Source organism: Heloderma suspectum, chromosome 7, assembly GCF_057233095.1.
Source record: "Heloderma suspectum isolate Gila_16-S chromosome 7, 16-S_ref, whole genome shotgun sequence".
Lineage (NCBI taxonomy): Eukaryota > Metazoa > Chordata > Lepidosauria > Squamata > Helodermatidae > Heloderma > Heloderma suspectum.
The window spans coordinates 125,853,011-125,871,673 of NC_139464.1; the positions used below are offsets into that span (position 1 = coordinate 125,853,011).

Below are 18,663 nucleotides of genomic sequence, written 5' to 3' on the forward strand. Positions count from 1 at the left end.
GAATGTCAGCCCCCTGCTGCCAATCCAATCAGTCTGCACACTGATATCGCAGCGAGCTGCCCGGCGGCACGGTGCCAGGCTTGGAGCTGGCCCTGACCAGACAGCCTAAGGGGAGTCTCCTATACAAACACATGTTCCCTGCTCTGTTCCGTAAGAAAACCAGTAAATGCACGTGCCTAGTAGCCCTATCTTATGAATGCTTCTCAGAAGCAAGTCCTGCGGTGTTCAGTGGAGCTTATTTTAAAGTTGCAGTGAAGCAGCACAGCTTTTCTTGGGGCAAGAAACAATGTATTGTGTTTATCTGCATAATACCTGTAATGTAGGTCATTATTAGTTTACTTAATGGTGCAGGGCAGGGCTGAGGCTTGGGAGTCTCTTTGCTGGAGTGGAGTCAATGAAAATGTTATATAACCAAAGTTCTTCCCTCCCTTTGCTGCTCCCTCTCACCACATTCTTTGTGCTGAGGTGGTGTGTGCGTGTGTGGGGGGGGGGCTCTTCTCTGGAATTGTGCAATTCTAAAAGGCCAAAGTTTCACTGCGCCTTTACTCCCGTGTAAATGTACATGGCTCTGATTTGGATTGGGACCATGGTGTTCTGGGAGCAGAGGATTAAACCTTTTCCCTTCACTGTTTTTCCCAACATTCCACACACCAGGGGTGGGGTGGGGGAATTAAAAAAAGGAAAAGTATCCATTCAAGTAAAAAAAAATTAAACCCACAGGGTATGTGCTTGTGGAGTTGCGGGGGGGACACTGATGTGTGTGTGTGTGGGAGGTTTAATCCTCTCCTCCCAGAACACCATGGCCCTGATCCAAATTGTGGTCAGGTGTGCATACACGGGAGTAAAATTACAACAGTGAACCTTCAGTTTGCTGATTTTTTGTATTCATAGCTCACTAGTTCCATTTAGTACTGAGGTGTTTTACCCGGGCGCACCTACTGATACAATAGGGTTTCACATGTCACAAGATAACAAAATGGATCCACATAAGGTGGATGCAATCCAGTAAAACTAAAAAAAAAAATAATGGGGCTGGTGGAACGTGAATGGAAACTGACTAGTGGAGTGTCTTTAAGTCTTGGATGTTTCACACAGACACATGAAATATTATCCTGGCAGCCTTTTCAAAAATCAAAAGCAGGTTTGGGAGAATGCAGTTGGGAGCAGAGGTGAATGCTGAAGCTTCCTTATTGGAGATGGCTTAGAATGTCACAGCTGCCACAGCAACCATGGGGCCGTACCAAAAATTCTGAAGCCTAGGTCATGCACAGGATTTGGTCTTTTCAGGGCTGCTGGTTGTTGACCTTTGAGGGTTTGAAATATCAACAGTTCCCTAATCATTGACAGATCTTTTGTGGTGAGGTTTCATAGAATCATAGAATAGGAGGGTCGGAAGGGGCCTATAAGACCATCAAGTCCAACCCCCTGCTTAATGCCGAAATCGAAGTCAGAGCATCGGTTTGACCTAAGTCAAAGGTTTAGACTGGTGGGAACTGGAACCACCGCATAGGTGGGAAATGTGTTAGGATGATCCACCTCCAGGAGTGATAGGTCCAGTATGATTCCTTACAGCATGATCCATGTGCAGACATTTTCTGTTCACATGCCTTTTGAAACCATAGTGGATCTCTGTGTCAGGGCGGAAACTGAGCCCACAGAGCCCCAGAGCAGTTCTGATTCTGAGGAGGAACAGCAATCCGTGGGAGAGGGGCCAGCTCATCCCTCCCACGCTCAGCACCTGGCAGAGATTCCTCCTGCCAGCATTCCTAGGATAGATAGTGACCCTGGCAGTGAGAGAGCACTGGAGGGGGGCTTGCTGGATGCTCGGCGCAGACGCAAGGAGCGACGACAGATGGAGGGCGGGGAAAGGAGGCTTAGTGCTCACTTGGCGCGCAAACAACGGTTGCGTCCCGAGGACCCAAGGGAAAGAGGGAAGATCTCTCCCTAACCCATAAGTTCAGGGTCTTCCCGTGATTCTCCTTCAAACGGGGACCAGCTGCCTTACCTGGAGCTTAGGCTACTCAGCTGTCTTTCCCCAGTGCTGTTCCTTGCTTTGGCGCTGGCGACTAGTATTCTGAAAGAGTCATAAAGTAGTAAAGGAATAAAGTCTCGGAAATAATTCCTCATCGTCTGTGTCCTGAGTTGGCTATTGGTGGGGACTGCAAGAGGCAGCTAGGGCGCTCCTGACACTCTGGTAGAACGCAGTGCCTTTAGCCAGCTTCAGCTGATATGCCAGCTGCAGCCCTTCTTGGAAAAATGTAACATGGCCACAGTTATCTATGCTCCAGTAACAGCCTAGGCGACTGTAATGTGCTTTGTGTGGGGCTGCCATTGGTGACTGGAAGCTTCAGCTGGTCCATGATACAGCTGCAATGCTGTTAACTAGTACGTCTAGAAATGAACATACCTTTCTTGTACTTAAAGAGCTTCATAGGCTACCAGTTCTCTTCTGGGCAATTCAAAGCCCTTAATTTTGGGGACCAGGAGAGCCTATCCCCATACAAACTTGTCCAGATATTAAGATCATCATCAGAGGTCCAACTCTGAGGGCCAAACAAAATTCCCCTTTAAGCCTGAAATTTCATCCCCCCACTGCCCTGGGGTGCAGCGGGTGGAATTTCAGGACGGAAATGAAGGAGGGAAGCTTAAAGCCTCCTCTCCTGAAGTGCCATGGTCCCTGTGATGAAATGGCATTTCGTTTCGTTGTTTACTTGTATATTTGCTGTTTGGGGGGGGGGAGTTAGATGTTCAGATTTAAATGGTGTCTCCTGATTGGCTGTTGCTTTTTAAGTTGGGAGTGAGAGGGAATCACAGGCACTTGGTTTTCTTTAGAGGGTGAAATAGGGACTGGGTCTCTGTGGGTAGGGGTAGGGCACTGGGCTCTAGCTTTGGGGGTAGTTAGATTTCCCTTGGAGGTAGAGAGGGGTATATTTATTATTTTGGTGTCTTATTATTAGAAAATGGGTAAGGAATTAATAAAAACTTGAAACAAGAATTTTACCACATAAAACTCAAACTGCATTGAAACGTCTTATACTGTGTAAATAAAGTTTCATTTTTAATGTGTTCTTTCCAGCTATGCCATTCTCCGTCTCACTGGTTATCAGTAAAAGGGTTAGATGAAGCTATGAAATAAATAAGCCATGGCCTATGAATCTACACCTACCCACACAGAGAAATTGAAGGTTCTCTCCTCATGAGGAGGAGGAGGGTGACAGCATCCTAATAAAGTGGTTACTTAGGTTATTGTTGTTGTTGTTGTTGTTAGGCGTTAAGTCGTGTCCGACTCTTCGTGACCCCATGGACCATAGCACGCCAGGCCTTCCTGTCCTGCGCTCTCTCCTGGAGTGTGCTCAAGTTCATATTCATTGCATCGGTGATGCTATGTAGCCATCTCATCCTCTGCCGTCCCCTTCTCCTTTTGCCTTCAGTCTTTCCCAGCATCAGGGTCTTTTCCAGAGAGTTTTCTCTTCGCATTAGGTGGCCAAAATATTTGAGCTTCAGCTTCAGTCTCTGTCCTTCCAATGAGCAGTCAGGGTTGATTTCCTTCAGGATTGACTGATTTGACCACCTTGCAGTCCAGGGGACTCATAAGAGTCTTCTCCAGCACCACAGTTCGAAAGCATCAATTCTTCGGCGCTCAGCCTTCCTTATAGTCCAGCTCTCACAGCCATACATTACTACTGGGAAAACCATAGCTTTGATTAGACGGACCTTTGTCAGCAAGGTGATGTCTCTGCTTCTTACTATGCTGTCTAGGTTGGCCATAGCTTTCCTCCCAAAGAGCAAGCAAGCGTCTTTTAATTTCATGGCTACAGTCACCGTCTGCGGTGATCTTGGAGCCCAAGAAAGGAAAATCTGTCACTGCTTCCATTTCTTCCCCTTCTATATGCCAGGAAGTGATGGGGCCAGATGCCATGATCTTCGTTTTTTTAATGTTGAGTTTCAAACCAGCTTTTGCACTCTCCTCTTTCACCCTCAACAAGAGGCTCTTTAGATCCTCTTTGCTTTCTGCCATTAGGGTGGTATCGTCTGCATATCGGAGGCTGTTGATAATTCTCCCAGCAATCTTAATTCCGACCTCTGATTCATCCAACCCGGCATTTCTCATGATGTACTCTGCATATAAGTTAAATAAGCAGGGTGACAATGTGCAGCCTTGTCGTACTCCTTTCCCAATTTTGAACCAATCGGTTGTTCCATGTCTGGTTCTGACTGTTGCTTCTTGACCCTCGTACAGGTTTCTCAGGAGACAGGTAAGGTGGTCTGGTACTCCCATCTCTTTCAGAATTTGCCACAGTTTGTTGTGATCCACACAATCAAAGGCTTTAGCGTAGTCAATGAAGCAGAAATAGACGTTTTTCTGGAATTCTCTTGCTTTCTCCATGATGCAGCGAATGTTGGCGATTTGATCTCTAGTTCCTCTGCCTCTTCTAAACCCAGCTTGTACTTCCGGTAGTTCTTGGTTCGCATACTGCTGAAGCCTAGCTTGTAGGATTTTGAGCATCACCTTGCTGGCATGTGAAACGAGTGCAATTGTATGGTAGTTTGAACACTCTTTGGCATTGCCCTTCTTTGGAACTGGAATATAAACCGACCTTTTCCAGTCTTGTGGCCACTGTTGAGTGTTCCAAATTTGTTGGCATATTGAGTGCAGCACTTTAACAGCATCATCTTTTAGGATTTTAAATAGCTCCGCTGGAATACTGTCATCTCCGCTAGCCTTGTTGTTAGTAATGCTTCCTAAGGCCCACTTGACTTCAGTGTCTAGGATGTCCTGCTCAAGTTCAGTGAGCGCACTATCATGGCTATCAGGGACATTCAGATCTTTCCTGTATAGTTCTTCTGTGTATTCTTTCCACCTCTTCTTAATCTCATCTGCTTCTGTTAGGTCCCTGCCTTCTTTGTCCTTTATCATGCCCGTCTTTGCACAAAACGTTCCCTTGAGATCTCCGATTTTCTTGAAGAGATCTCTAGTCTTTCCCATTCTGTTGTTTTCCTCGATTTCTTTGCATTGTTCATTTAAGAAGGCCTTCTTGTCTCTCCTTGCTGTTCTCTGGAACTCTGCATTCAGTTGGGTATATCTTCCCCTTTCTCCCTTGCTTTTCGCTTCCCTTCTTTCCTCAGCTACTTGTAAAGCCTCATCAGACAGCCACTTGGCTTTCTTGCATTTCTTTTTCTTTGGGATGGATTGAGTTGCTGGCTGCCTCCTGAACAATGTTACGGATCTCCATCCATAGTTCCTCAGGCACTCTGTCTGTCAGGTCTAATCCCTGAAATCTATTCCTCACCTCCACTGTATATTCATAAGGGATATGTTTTAGGTCATACCTGAATGGTTTAGTGATTTTCCCTACATTCTTCAATTTAAGCTGAAATTTTGCAATAAGAAGCTCATGATCTGAGCCACAGTCAGCTCCAGGTCTTGTTTTTACTGACTGCATAGAGCTTCTCCATCTTTGGCTGCAAAGGACATAATCAATCTGATTTCGAGATTGACCATCTGGTGATGTCCATGTGTAGAGTCACCTCTTTTGCTGTTGGAAAAGTGTGTTTGCTATGATCAGCGTGTTCTCTTGGCAAAACAAAACTCTATTAGCCTTTGTGCTGCTTCATTTTGTACACCAAGGCCATGTTTGCCTGTTATCCTGGTGATTTCTTGACTTCCTACTTTAGCATTCCAATCCCCTATTATGAAAAGGATGTCTTTTTTTGGTGTTAGTTCCAAAAGGTGTTGTGGGTCTTCATAGAACCAATCAACCTCAGTTTCTTCGGCCTCAGTGGTTGGGGCATAGACTTGAATTACTGTGATGCTGAATGGTTTGCCTTGGATTCGTACTGAGATCATTCTGTCGTTTTTGAGATTGTACCCCAGTACTGCTTTTCCCACCCTTTTGTTGACTATGAGTGCTACTCCATTTCTTCTAAAGGATTCTTGCCCACAGTAGTAGATATAATGGTCACCTGAATTAAACTCGCCCATGTTTGTCCATTTTAGTTCGCTGATTCCCAAGATGTCGATGTTCAATCTTGCCATCTCATGTCTGACCACCTCCAGCTTGCCTTGATTCATTGATCTTACATTCCAGGTTCCTAAACAATATTGTTCTTCACAGCATTGGACTTTCTTTTCACCACCAGACACATCCACAGCTGAGTACTTGGAAATTCCCTCTGCTCTTCCCCAGTAGTATATTGGACACCTTCTGACCTGAGGGGCTCATCTTCCGGCATCATATCTTTTAGCCTTGTGATACGTTCCATGGGGTTTTCTTGGCAAGAATACTGGAGTGGGTTGCCATTTCCTTCTCCAGTGGACCACATTTTGTCAGAATTCTCTTCCATGACCTGTCCATCTTGGGTGGCCCTGCATGGCATAGCTTATGGCTTCACTGAGTTATGCAATCCCCTTCACCACAACAAGGCAATGATCATGAAGGGGTACTTAGGTTATACTTGATGTATTCCTTCCACACACACTCGCCGTAAGGTATTACCTCAAGGAAGAGGTTGAGAGATTATGTTGTTGTTGTTTATTCGGTCAGTTGCTTCCGACTCTTCATGACTTCATGGAACAGCCCACGCCAGAGCTTCCTGTCGGCTATTGCCACCCCCAACTCCCCCCAGGTCGAGTCCGTTACCTCCAGAATATCATCCACCCATCTTGCCCTTGGTCGGCCCCTCTTTCTTTTGCCTTCCATTTTCCCTAGCATCAGCATCTTCTCCAGGGTATCCTGTCTTCTCATTATGTGGCCAAAGTACTTCAGTTTTGCCTTTAATATCATTCCCTCAAGTGAGCAATCTGGCTTTGTTTCCTGGAGTATGGATTGGTTTGATCTTCTTGCAGTCCAAGGCACTCTCAGAATTTTCCTCCAGCACCACAGTTCAAAAGCATCTGTCTTCCTTTGCTCAGCCTTCCTTATGGTCCAGCTCTCGCAGCTATAGGTTACTACGGGGAATACCATTGCTTTAACTATGCGGACCTTTGTTGTCAGTGTGATGTCCCTGCTCTTCACTATTTTATCAAGATTTGTCACTGCTGTCCTCCCAAGAAGTAAACGTCTTCTGATTTCCTGGCTGCGGTCAGCATCTGCAGTAATCTTTGCGCCTAGAAAGACGAAGTCTGTCACTGCCTCCACGTTTTCTCCCTCTATTTGCCAGTTATCAATCAAGCTGGTTGCCATAATCTTGGTTTTTTTGAGGTTTAACTGCAACCCAGCTTTTGCACTTTCTTCTTTCACCTTCGTCATGAGGTTCCTCAGCTCCTCCTTGCTTTCAGCCATCAAAGTGGTATCATCTGCATATCTGAGATTGTTAATATTTCTTCCAGCGATTTTAACTCCAGCCTTGGCTTCATCAAGCCCAGCATGTCGCATGTGTTCTGCGTACAGGTTGAATAGGTAGGGTGAGAGTATACAACCCTGCCGTACTCTTTTCCCAATCTTAAACCAGTCGGTTGTTCCATGGTCTGTTCTTACCGTTGCTACTTGGTAACGGTAAGAACAGTATAATCTTGGAGAGATTATAGAGGTACTGAAATTCTGGAGCTAGAATCAGTACTTGGTGTTATAAAAACATTTATGAGGAGTGGTGATGTTATGATAATCACAGGTGGGGGAAGGGTGATATGTCACAGCCCCGTTGCGAATTGGGGCCACACACACACTTGCAGGAGAGTAAATAAAAGTAGTATGCATAGCTCCACTATGCATGCTTAAGGGAACTTTTAGTTTGGCCCTGAGCGCCCCCATCTTTTAGCTGTGGAAGTCCCTCTTTTTATCAGTTCACTTAGTGGTAGGGCTGACTATAGACCCTCTGCTTTGCTTTGGATGCTGCTTCAGACCTTCTGAAGCAGCCCTGCTTCGCTTTGGACCAATTCAGACCCCATCTGCTTTGCTTCAGATTCCAATCCAAAGCAAGATTCGGATATCCGAATCATTCTGATATGATGTTTTCCCATTGACTTGCATTGGAAAATAGAAATGGCCATAACTTTTCAGTTTATGATAAGTACATGAAATTTGGAGACCTGTCAGCCCCCATGGAGCAGATTCCACCTGCCAAATTTCAGACAGTGTGACCCAGTAGGTTTTGTGCTAGGCGGAGTTAAAATTTGATTTTTTCAACAAAGACGCTCAAAGCAAAGAGCTATCACTTTTCACTGTTTCCACACAAGTGCATGAAATTGGGGGACCTCTCAGCCCCTATGGAGAGGAGTCCACCTGCCCAACTTCAGAGAGTCTTTGTGCTAGGCACTGATAAAATTTGATTTTTTCAACAAAACCCTCAAAGCAAAGAGCTATAACTTTTCATTGTTTCCACAGAAGTGCACAAAACCTGGTCCCCATGGAGGGGATTCCACCTGCCAAATTTCAGACAGTTTGGCCAAGTAGTTTATGTGTTAGGTGTAGATAAAATGTGCTGTTCTCAGAAACTCAAACCAAAGGTCATAAAGGGATAATCAGAGAAGTTAGGTGTTTAAGCAGTGATTAGGAGGAGGTCACTATCCCTAATCTCTGCTGTAGGTTTCTTTGAAATGCAAATAACCCCTCTACCATAATACTACTAAATTTGGTAATCTGGGGCCAGATAAAGATGGCATCCAGTCTGTGGACTGCCAATTTGCTATCTTGGAGTTTGTTTGTTTGTTTATTGGATTTATTTGCTGGATTTCTATAGTCTGGTCAACTTAATGTGCCTAGCTCGATCTTTTCTAGATCCATATAACTTCCTTCTCACTCTCTCTCAAGTACTCTGTTTGAGTGTAACAGTGGGAATGTTGGAGAACTCTGCAACAGATTCAAGACCCCAAAGATGCTTCATATTGGGCTTGCTCGCTTTGCAACACAGTGGAGTATTATTTAAATAATAGATGTAGTTCTTTGCACACTCTAAGCCTTACACTTAAATAACAATAAAAATAAGAACAACATCAACAACAATAATAATTTGTATCATGTTATGGTAGTGTAAGCCTTATTACTTTTGATCTACCAGACTGATTCTGCTCATTTTGTTTTAAACTGAAGCTTGAGGAGTGTAGATGTGCAGAAAATTTTGGAAGTTTGAAAAAGTTCAATGCTCAAGCTTTAATCATTCATTTCCTCTGCGCCTAACAGGTAGGTCAGCCCCTCCACCAGCGGGATGACAGACAGCCCTACTTTGCCAATCAGTGTAGTGCAAAGGCAGGCCCTGGGTGCAGCTGCACCATTAGGCTGTCTCCACCAGTAGGGGGGAAGGGGGCGGGGCCACACCAAATGCACATTTTGGAGGGGGGATTCACTATACATGAGCCATATGTATGTGAGCATTATTCATGAGGCTGTCTGTGATGAGGGGACTGAGGGGCAAAAAAGCAGGATAGGAGCAGGACTGCTAGTACCCATGACAACAAGGGCTTTACAGCAGCAGCAACAACAACAACAACAACAACAGCTCTAGTATTAAAAAAGAAACAATGTATTTTAAAAATCTGCTGCTTGACTAATTGGCAGATTACAGTCAGTCAAAAGATTTAACTGATCAAGCTAACCTATTAATCGACTAAACATTGCAACCCTACTCAAAAGACATGTGATTGTGGTTGTTACGTTAAACTGTATAGGCAAGGTGTTCATAATTTTGTGTTTTAAACAAATCTTGAAGCATAGTCAGAGAACCCAAATAATGTTTCTAGAAAGAAATTATTCTGATTACTTAACTCCTGGAGAACTGTCTAGCCAGAAAATTGAACTGGTCAATGCAATGCAAAGCAGTTGTGCTACCAAATGTGCAATTTAAGGTAACACATTACTTCATTTTACAGATTCAAAGATTACAGAGAACCACCATGGTCTGAAAACCAATATGAATTTTCTAAGCAATACTGGTCTGTTCTAGCTGCCCGTTTGGCATTTGTCATTATTTTTCAGGTAAATATTTTCTTTCATATGTCACTTTATTGCTCCATGTAACGCATGTAATGATGCCTGAAACACATGTACGTATTCACATTTGTCCACTGAGCCTTAAAAAGTTACTTGCCCTTGTTCCACTGGAAAGTCAGTTATCAATCCCACCTAAAATAGAAGAGAAGGCTAAAATATCCTGGTAGTCTCTTCAGCCAACAGTATATTGCTGAGTATAGATGTATGAAGGGGGATTGAGTAAAAAGGGGAAAAAATGAGGTCACCTGCCTTCAGTCTGTTGCAAAAACTCCAGAAGTAGTTTAACATTTCACCATATTTTGTGGTTCTGATGATACTGGACCAATTCTGAACATCTGGCATATTCAGCTGAATGTCTAAAATGGCTCTGGCATAGGTCTGGGTAGGGTCAGATGAGCTCTATGCCTACGAATCAGTGCCCCTGACATCCAGAAAAGCCTCCATCTGAACCAGCCTCAGTATGGTGTTTATACTATTTAATATGCTACTACTCCTGTTTGATATGTGAATTTTGGTTGCTTCCAAAGTAGCCCTTTTTTCTGGAATTGCCATCCTTCATACGCTACTTTGAATGAAATACCAGACAGATGGTTTGTGTAAATATTTCCTTTATCCATGTAAACATGTTAGATCAGAAGCCATTGTTTAATTTGGTTTCATTTTTGTATAGAACAAATCACTATTCACAGGCATTTAACACTAGATTTAATACACGTACATACCCATATGAAAATATTAGAAAGAACAGATAACTGAGGATGTGTATAACTTAATTTCTCAACACTCGGAGCTAACTCAATCACTGTCTGAGTGTTCTGTCTTTGCAATGGGGGCACAGACACACCTTTATGCCGCCCATTGCTTGTGTAAGATAGTGTATGATGCAAGAAAGAATTGGATACAGTTGTAAGTCCAATTCATGTGACCCCCCCCCACACACACACACATTTTTGAGGGGGAAGGTTGTGTGAAATGGTCTTGCACACGTGGCCCACACCATGAACACAGGAACCCCAGCCACTGAGTGAACCAAACCTTGGTGATTCACATCTGAACGTATGAGGTGACTTCATTGAAAAGAGTAGGATTTGTGGTGGGGTGAAGTGACAGGCAGAGCCAGTAATGCATTGTATAACATGGCTTGCAGTATAGATCAGAATACTCTTGGTCTGGCTCCAGCCTGGGTCAGAAAGGCCCATAGCTCAATGGTAGCATGCATGCCTTGCGTGCATAAGAGCCCAGGTTCAATCTCCATTTAAAAGGTCTCATAGCAGGGCTGGAAAAGACTTCAGACCGAGACCTTGGCGCACTGCTGCTAGATTACAAAGCCATAGGCAAGAGGGACCAATCGTCTGACTTCGTATGAAGTAGCTTCATCTATCCGTATGGACACCAGATCTCTGATGATTGCTGCTCATAGGTACAAGTCATCATCTGAGGCTGTGGCTATGACAGGATAGGCATGCAGAGATGAATGAGGCTTTAGTTCCCTGTCCATAAGTTTCCACTGCTTCCCCTATGTCTTTCTTTCCCAGTGCAGTGCATATGCCTTCACTGTTTTCACTGGAGGCATTAAATCAGACTTGCCCCAGCGATCAGAATACTGGGGCCATTTATTGCAACCATGATGGTATGATGGCTATTAATAGCCACATTTATGATTTATCACCCGGCAACATCCGACCAAAGTGAGCCAGTCCCAGTGGCTGGTGGAGCAACTGGGGCTGGAGTCAAGCTGTCGCCAGGGGCAGAGCTCAGGGGTTCCCGTTTGCCATGCAATCTTCTTCCTTGCAAGGTCTAGGTCCACCTACAACACCATTTTATAAATGTCTACTCAGAAGTAAGTCCCACCGAGTTTAATGGAGCTTACTCCCAGGTAAGCGGGCACAGGATTGTAGCTGGAAGCACCAGTTTTTAGACCAACACAAATGGGCACAAAGCCAAATTTTAACCCAACAGACGTGGTTGTTTGCGCAAAGCCAAAGTGAAATGTTCTTAAGCACATATGTATTTCTGCCAAGGAAGCCAGAGGGAAAAGTTGATGGGTTTGTACAAACAAAGCTGGACTGAAAGGTCATTATTTTAATGTGCAAGCTTTATAGTGCAATCCTATGCATGTCTACTTGGAAGTAAGTCCCACTGAGTTCACTGGAGCTCATTCCCAGGTAATTGGGCTTGGATTACAGCCTTACAGCGCAAGCCTATACCTCTTTACGCAGAAGTAAGCTCCATGGTGTTCAAGGGGGCTTACTCCAGGTAAGTGTGCCTTTTGAGCATGGGCAGCTATCCCGTGTGCTCAGAATGTTTTCCCTTGCCCGCGAGAGGAAGAACAGCAGGACGTGCTGCTGCCGCCAACCCCACCTCGCAGCATTCCTAAGGTCTGGCTGTTTGAGATTTGGGGGTGCGGAGACTAGGGGAGTTCAGGGAGGGAGGCAGGGGGGGCTCTGCCCTGTTTTGTTCACACCAGCAAGCCGTCTCCCCCCCCCCCCCCGGCTCTTAGGATGTCTTCATTCCATTTGAAGCTTTATGATAAATCAAAAGTGGAGGGATGACGACTAGCCACAAAACACTCCTTGGGAGTGTTGCTATGTGGACTGTCACGTCAACATTTACGGCTAGCCCACTGCCCATCCTGAGTTCAGGCTACCCTGCTCGCATTTTAGGTTATCTTATGGGCTAAAGGGGTATATCTGAGAATACTACTGTCATAAAGGCTAAACCTGGCCTCTGTTCCTGACTTAGCCTCCCCTGACAAGAACCCAACAAAGCTTATGCGTGTGCAGTGGGTCTCTGGGCACTGCATTGGTGCCCTGCAGCAGGCGGTCCCTGAAACATACGGGGTTCCCTTCTGCTCCCCTGCCTTTTAAAATGATGGGCATTTTGAGAACAGTACCCATAGCAACCATTTTAGCCATCGCTGAGAACTCCTCTGTAGATCATCGGCCGCAAAAGTGTATGGATGATCAAATGTTGGGATGCACTTGTTCTGGGCACAGCTTAAAATCAACATGACTAAGGGTGCAATTCTGTACACATTTACCTAGGAGTAAGTCTCATTGAACTCAATGAGACTTACATCTGCGTAGACATGCATAGGATTGCTCTGTGAATTATCCTGCGTAATCCTGGGAAGTTGGACACTGTGAGTCAGAGTAGCCAGTACTGGGCCAGGTGGGTCAGAGGCCTGATTCAGTACAGGGCAATTTCATACAATATTGTAGCTACAGCCAAATTCGTTGAGGAGTGCATCTGTGCAGTCCACAAACGATAATCCACTCCTTATGTCATTTGGATTTCCACAAAGAAATACTTTCCGGCTCGAGGCTGGTTAGAAGTGAAATTCTACCTGAAGTGAAATTTGAAGCAAATTTGAGAGTTCCTTCTTGGGAGGAAATTTGAGTTGCAGCAAGACTAGTGGGGGTACGAGGACCTTCGCATTCCTGGGTTGTCGCTGGATTTTGCCTAAAGAAAAAGATGTTGGAAGGAAATTTGGAGGTTCCTACTTGGGAGAAATATTTGAGAAATACCGTGAGTGAAACAAAATAAGTTTCAAGGTTGGCAAAGTTCCTTGGGCAGGGCGGGTGGGGGGGAACATGATCCCTACAGCTGGCGCTTTATGACTCTTTACACTGCCATAATATATGCATCTTTCTTTTGCCTTTTTTTAAAAAATGGCAGAACCTGGTCATGTTCCTCAGTGTGCTCGTTGACTGGATGATCCCAGACATCCCCAAGGATATCAGTGAGCAGATCAAGAAGGAGAAGAGTGTGCTGGTTGATTTCTTCTTGAAGGAAGAGCATGAAAAACTGAAAATGATAGAAAACTTTATCATGCGAGACAAGCAAAGGAGCAGGAGTGAGACCAGAGGAAGGAGAAAGCGGGCAGCAAGTTTTTGCCAGTTCAGTCGAAGTCAACGAGGCAGTTTTACATCCTTTAGTTCACATAACACTGATGTGTGATCCCTTTAAGGGCATGTCTACTCCACAGACTTAAACTGAGTTTCATATTCACTCCCGCTCCCCAGGGAGCACAGAGAACCATGACGAGGGCTGGGGATCTTTAGCTGAAAGTTCTCGTCATCACTCTCACCCTGATACAGCTCCTAGGATTCTTTTGGAGGGGAAGCCATGACGATTAAACGGGTATAAAGCTGATATACATTTTTAGTATGGTGTGCTTTAAGAGGAATAACTGTCCTTATGAAGCCTGGGAAATATTTGTGTACCTGTTGTGTGATGTGATATTAAAGGATTGAGGGGAACAGGATAGATATAGATCTAATCAAAAAAGATTATATTGATTTCCAGGAAGTTCCACTTTCAGTTTCTCCATAATGTTTTATCCGTCATCTACCCTGAAAAGGCCCTCATGATATATTTAAGCTATAAACCTCTATCATTTTTATACCAATGTAACTATCATGGCTCACCCTCCTGCAACTGCTGAGAATTTTAGCTGATAATTCTCTACTAGAGATTCCTAGGCTCCATCACACACCTATAATTGTTAGGGTTCCCTAGAGATGAAACTACTATTACACCAGCTTACATCATTGGTATAGACATGGTCTGAGAGCAAATCAGTGAATATTGATGGGCCTTAATTCTGAAATTCTGATGGACTGGTTCTGAAATGTACAAACCAAGATCCCTTCCATTTCTCCCACTCTCGGATCTACTTTTCCAATTATGGGTTGTGGTGGTGCACACCTAGGATATCTCACATGCATACCAAAAAATAAAATGTGTGAATGTGACAAACACAGGTTTACAAACCTGTGTGTCATAAGGTGCACTTGCCAGGGAGCTGGATTTGGCCAGGGACTCCTGGTGAGTCACACATTCTGTGTGCAATGTCTGAAAAGGGTCTTAGTTGAGCAACCAGCCACCAACAACAACTCTCTGCAGTCTTCTGGGTGCAGGATGTCCATCTGCTAACACATCCCTCAGACACCATTCTTTCTGCAGTGCTAGGATCAATGTTTGCCCTGTCCACACAGATATTTAGCTCCACTTCTCACAGTGCAGCAGGGGATGTGACACTTGGTAATTCCCTAAGAGCTTGGCAAGATGCAAAGGAGGACAAAGCTCCAGTTAATAGTTTTGTAAAAAACAGGAAAAATACTGGGGGTCTTCTGGCACCTTGAGACATAAGTTATCATGGACTAGACCCCACTTCCTCAGATGCATGAAGTAATACCCTCAGTTGGCCTGAGTACAGGGGGTGGTCGGGATGGTTTTGTCAACAGTGGGGCCAAAGGCCACAAAATTCAACTGCTAGTTTAGGCATGTCATGGCCATTCAATCCCAATCTTCACAATTCTTTTCTCTGAACCTGTGTGTGTGTGTGTGTCTGTCTGTCTGTCTGGGATAGATGAATCTGAAAAATTCAATTTCTCTGTTTCTCATTTTTCCTATCCTCCATTCGTACTGTCCCATTTCAACATCTGTTTGTGAGCCATTTTTTAAAACATCCATACAAAAATTTGTACAAATTTTTGTTCATATTTCTCCTAATATACATATATTTGTATGCAATTTTCTGTAATAAAAGCATCTTCTGCAAGTAGTTTTTCCTTCTGCAAGTAATGTTTTTTTATGTTTTTTTCCAACTAATATACATATTTCTTTGTGTGCTCCTTCCCCTACTGTATTCCAGTTCACGTAGTGATTTATGAAGCGAGAATTTGGTAAATCCACACCAAAATGTGAATTGAACAAAATTCTCTCTCAATCCCTCTCTCTCTCTCTCTCTCTGTGTGTGTGTGTGTGTGTGTGTGTGATCTGTCAACTGCAAGATAATATAATTGCCATAGTTTCTAGCCCATTAAAGCTTATGCCACAATACATCTGACAGGGTTGGCTCCACAATTTTCCTTCCATGAGAGGAAGGGCTGTGCTTGCACAAAGTCCCTCCACCTGCTTTTGGGGGACCCACCTCCTCCCTGCACCACAGCTGGCCTCATTCAACAGGGTCTCCTGACTCTCTGTATAGCATTTCCAGGGGGGTGGAGGGGCTGTTGTGGGAAGGTGAGGAAATTGACTTGCGCCAGCACAGTTGACCCAGCAAAAATCTGGATCCAACTCCTAGCCTTTAAGGTGAAACAGGACTTGATTTTTCTTGCTGAAACAGATTAACACAGCTGCCGCACTGGAGAACATTAGGATTCAAGCAATCATTCCCCTGATAAACGTGTTCCATTTTTTTTAGACTCTGAGTCCTTTGCTTGGGCAATACCTGCGCTACCGTGTGGATACAGAATGTTCAAAGCCGGACTGCCCATCTTTCTGCCTGACTTTGCTCCTGTGCCTTTAGCAGCAGCCTGACACAGACCAACGTAGCAGGCAAAGGTTTTCCCATCACTTGATTGCCAAACCAGAAAAAGCTTCTATTGCTAAATGTCCAAGTACCAGACTGTTGGTAGAGCTGCTGGAGCAGGGCCAGTGAAAAGGGGGTCAACCTAATTAAGGCTCTGATGAGCTTTTAATCGCCTGACCTTTAAAGTTGGTGATTGTTAGGGCAGATATTCAGCACAGATGCACAGTGGCTAGATACTCATTCCATAGAATGAACCATAGTTCTATGAAGGGGAGAAGGCAGGCATCTGTAAGAGAACATTCTCAGCACGCTCACCAAACTGCCATTGCCAGGATTGGAGGTGAGGGGTAGGGAGCCATGACACTAAAACTGCTATGAGATGGTAGGGTTGTCCACTATAGTGTAGCTATGTCCAAAGAACATACTAAATTAGTATGTGATGTATGCTAAAACTGCGCGACATTTGAAACAGAATGCCCCGTGGATGTGGTGCTCTCACTGGGATGGGCCCTTGACTTCTCCACCAGATACCCTTTCATCCATCTCTCAGTGAACATCTGGGGCCGAAAGTGTCAAGGGCTCCTTGGAGGCCTCTCTCAGTCTAATCCAGTAGCCAAGTCCAGACACAGACAAAGGGATTCTTTTCAAAGCTTTATTCTTCTTTTACAACTTAACAACTCTACCGTTTGCAACTAGGTCTGAGCAGCAGCATCCCTATGCCCTAAGTTGGAACAGTTGGTCCCCATTTGAAAGGCAATTACTGGCGGACCCCTGAACTTAAGGACTAGGGAGAGTCCCCTTTTCCCTTGGATCCTCTGGGCGCAGCCGTTGTTTGCACGCCAACCGGGCACTACGCCTCCTTTCTGCGCCCTCCATCTGGCGCCGCTCTCTGTGTCGGCATCGCGCGTCCATCAAGTCTGCTTCCCGCGCTCGGTCACTCCCTGGACTGCTATCTAAGCTAGGAATGCTGGTGGGAGGAATCTCCGTCAGCTGTTGGCCCTGGGAAAGATGAGCGCGCTCCTCTCCCAGGAGCGACTGCTCTTCCTCAGAATCAGAACTACTCTGGGATTCTATGGGCTCAGTGTCCACCCTGACAGAAAGCTACAGAACTGCAAGACTAAATATTCATGAGCACTTTGCCATTCAATAATGCTACTGTTCGTATAGCAGAAGCCTCGTTAAATGTACTTGCACAGAGAAACATCAGCAGACACACCTGGCAGGGACTGCTTCGCTTAGAGCACGATCTTCCTCCCACGGAGCTGCAGCCCCATCTTGTATCCATTCCGACATACAGACATAGTTATGTCTAGCACCATTCGTGAGGTTCATCCGCATCTGTAAGTTGGGGTTTGCCCCCCTTGCAACCCAGGCAACCCACCTACCCTCTTTGCAGTATCTATGTGTGGGGAAAGTTGCCACCGTTGTGCTGCCTTCCTGATCCCACGGCTCACCCCCCCCCCCCCGTCTGATGCAGTAAGTGGGACGTGAATGGTGCGGCACAGCAGATGGGAAAGGAGAGGAGTGAGGAGGCCCCGGGAGTGATACAGAGGTCATGCAGCAGTGGCAACTGCTCCTTCCGTGTCATTACCATTAAAAGCTAGGTGGGTTGTCTGTGGGACTCTTCCAGTCCTTGCCCCTCCCTCCGCACCTGTTGTCTTCCTCATTGTCCGTTCACTACTTGGTGCAGGACCCTGCCTGTTTATTGGTTTTGAAGGTATGTAAAGTACTATGTACACTGACGACACCATCAATAAAATGATAATGACAACAGTTTAAAGTGAGGATTTCGCTCGGAATCCACAAAATGACAGGGAACAGATCATCTCCTCCCTCCATCCACCATACCCAAAAGGAGAAGTCAGTAACTTTTAAAAAGATGGGACTGCTCATTCTAAATGAAGCTGTGCACATCTATTTTGTACTTGGAAATCAATTCTGGGTACAAAAACTCAATGAACCATCCCTTAAACTGCCATTAATCCATTTAAATTACTGAAGGTAAGTCACTGGCAGATTCAGACCCATACATCAAGTGATACTAGCTTATTGGTTGCATAACTTGAAAAAAAGTTACATACTTCAGATGAAGTTAATCCTTTTAAATCCCATTGATTTCAGTGGGAGAGACTTAAGTGTGTGATTTTAAGCACTGAAATCAATACAGCTATAACACGTGCTTAACTTTGGCTAGATCACACTCATTACTTGCTGCTGTGCATGTACAGTAAATTAAGATGTAACAATGCAGAACTTATTTTATTGAGAGAATCACTACTTAGGCATTTGTCAAAATGAATCTAATGAATAATTTTATTCTCTTACAATAAAAATATAAAGCTTTCTTTTAAAACCTTGTGACTCTTTTGGATACTTTGTAATTCAAAAATTGAGGAAATGAATGTTCTTTAAATTAGA

The 18,663-nt window shown here is 44.6% G+C and overlaps 1 protein-coding gene across 1 annotated transcript in view; it reads left to right on the top strand.

Moving 5' to 3' along the window:
* The window catches only part of ANO2 (anoctamin 2), a 290,238-nt gene extending 274,464 nt beyond the window's left edge, over positions 1-15,774 (top strand). The window contains exons 24-25 of the mRNA XM_084811922.1: positions 9,806-9,911; positions 13,605-15,774. Of these exons, the coding sequence (XP_084668048.1) occupies positions 9,806-9,911; positions 13,605-13,886 (388 nt within the window). The 3' untranslated portion in view covers positions 13,887-15,774. The remainder of the gene's footprint in view (positions 1-9,805; positions 9,912-13,604) is intronic.
* Positions 15,775-18,663: the final 2,889 nt, after the last annotated feature.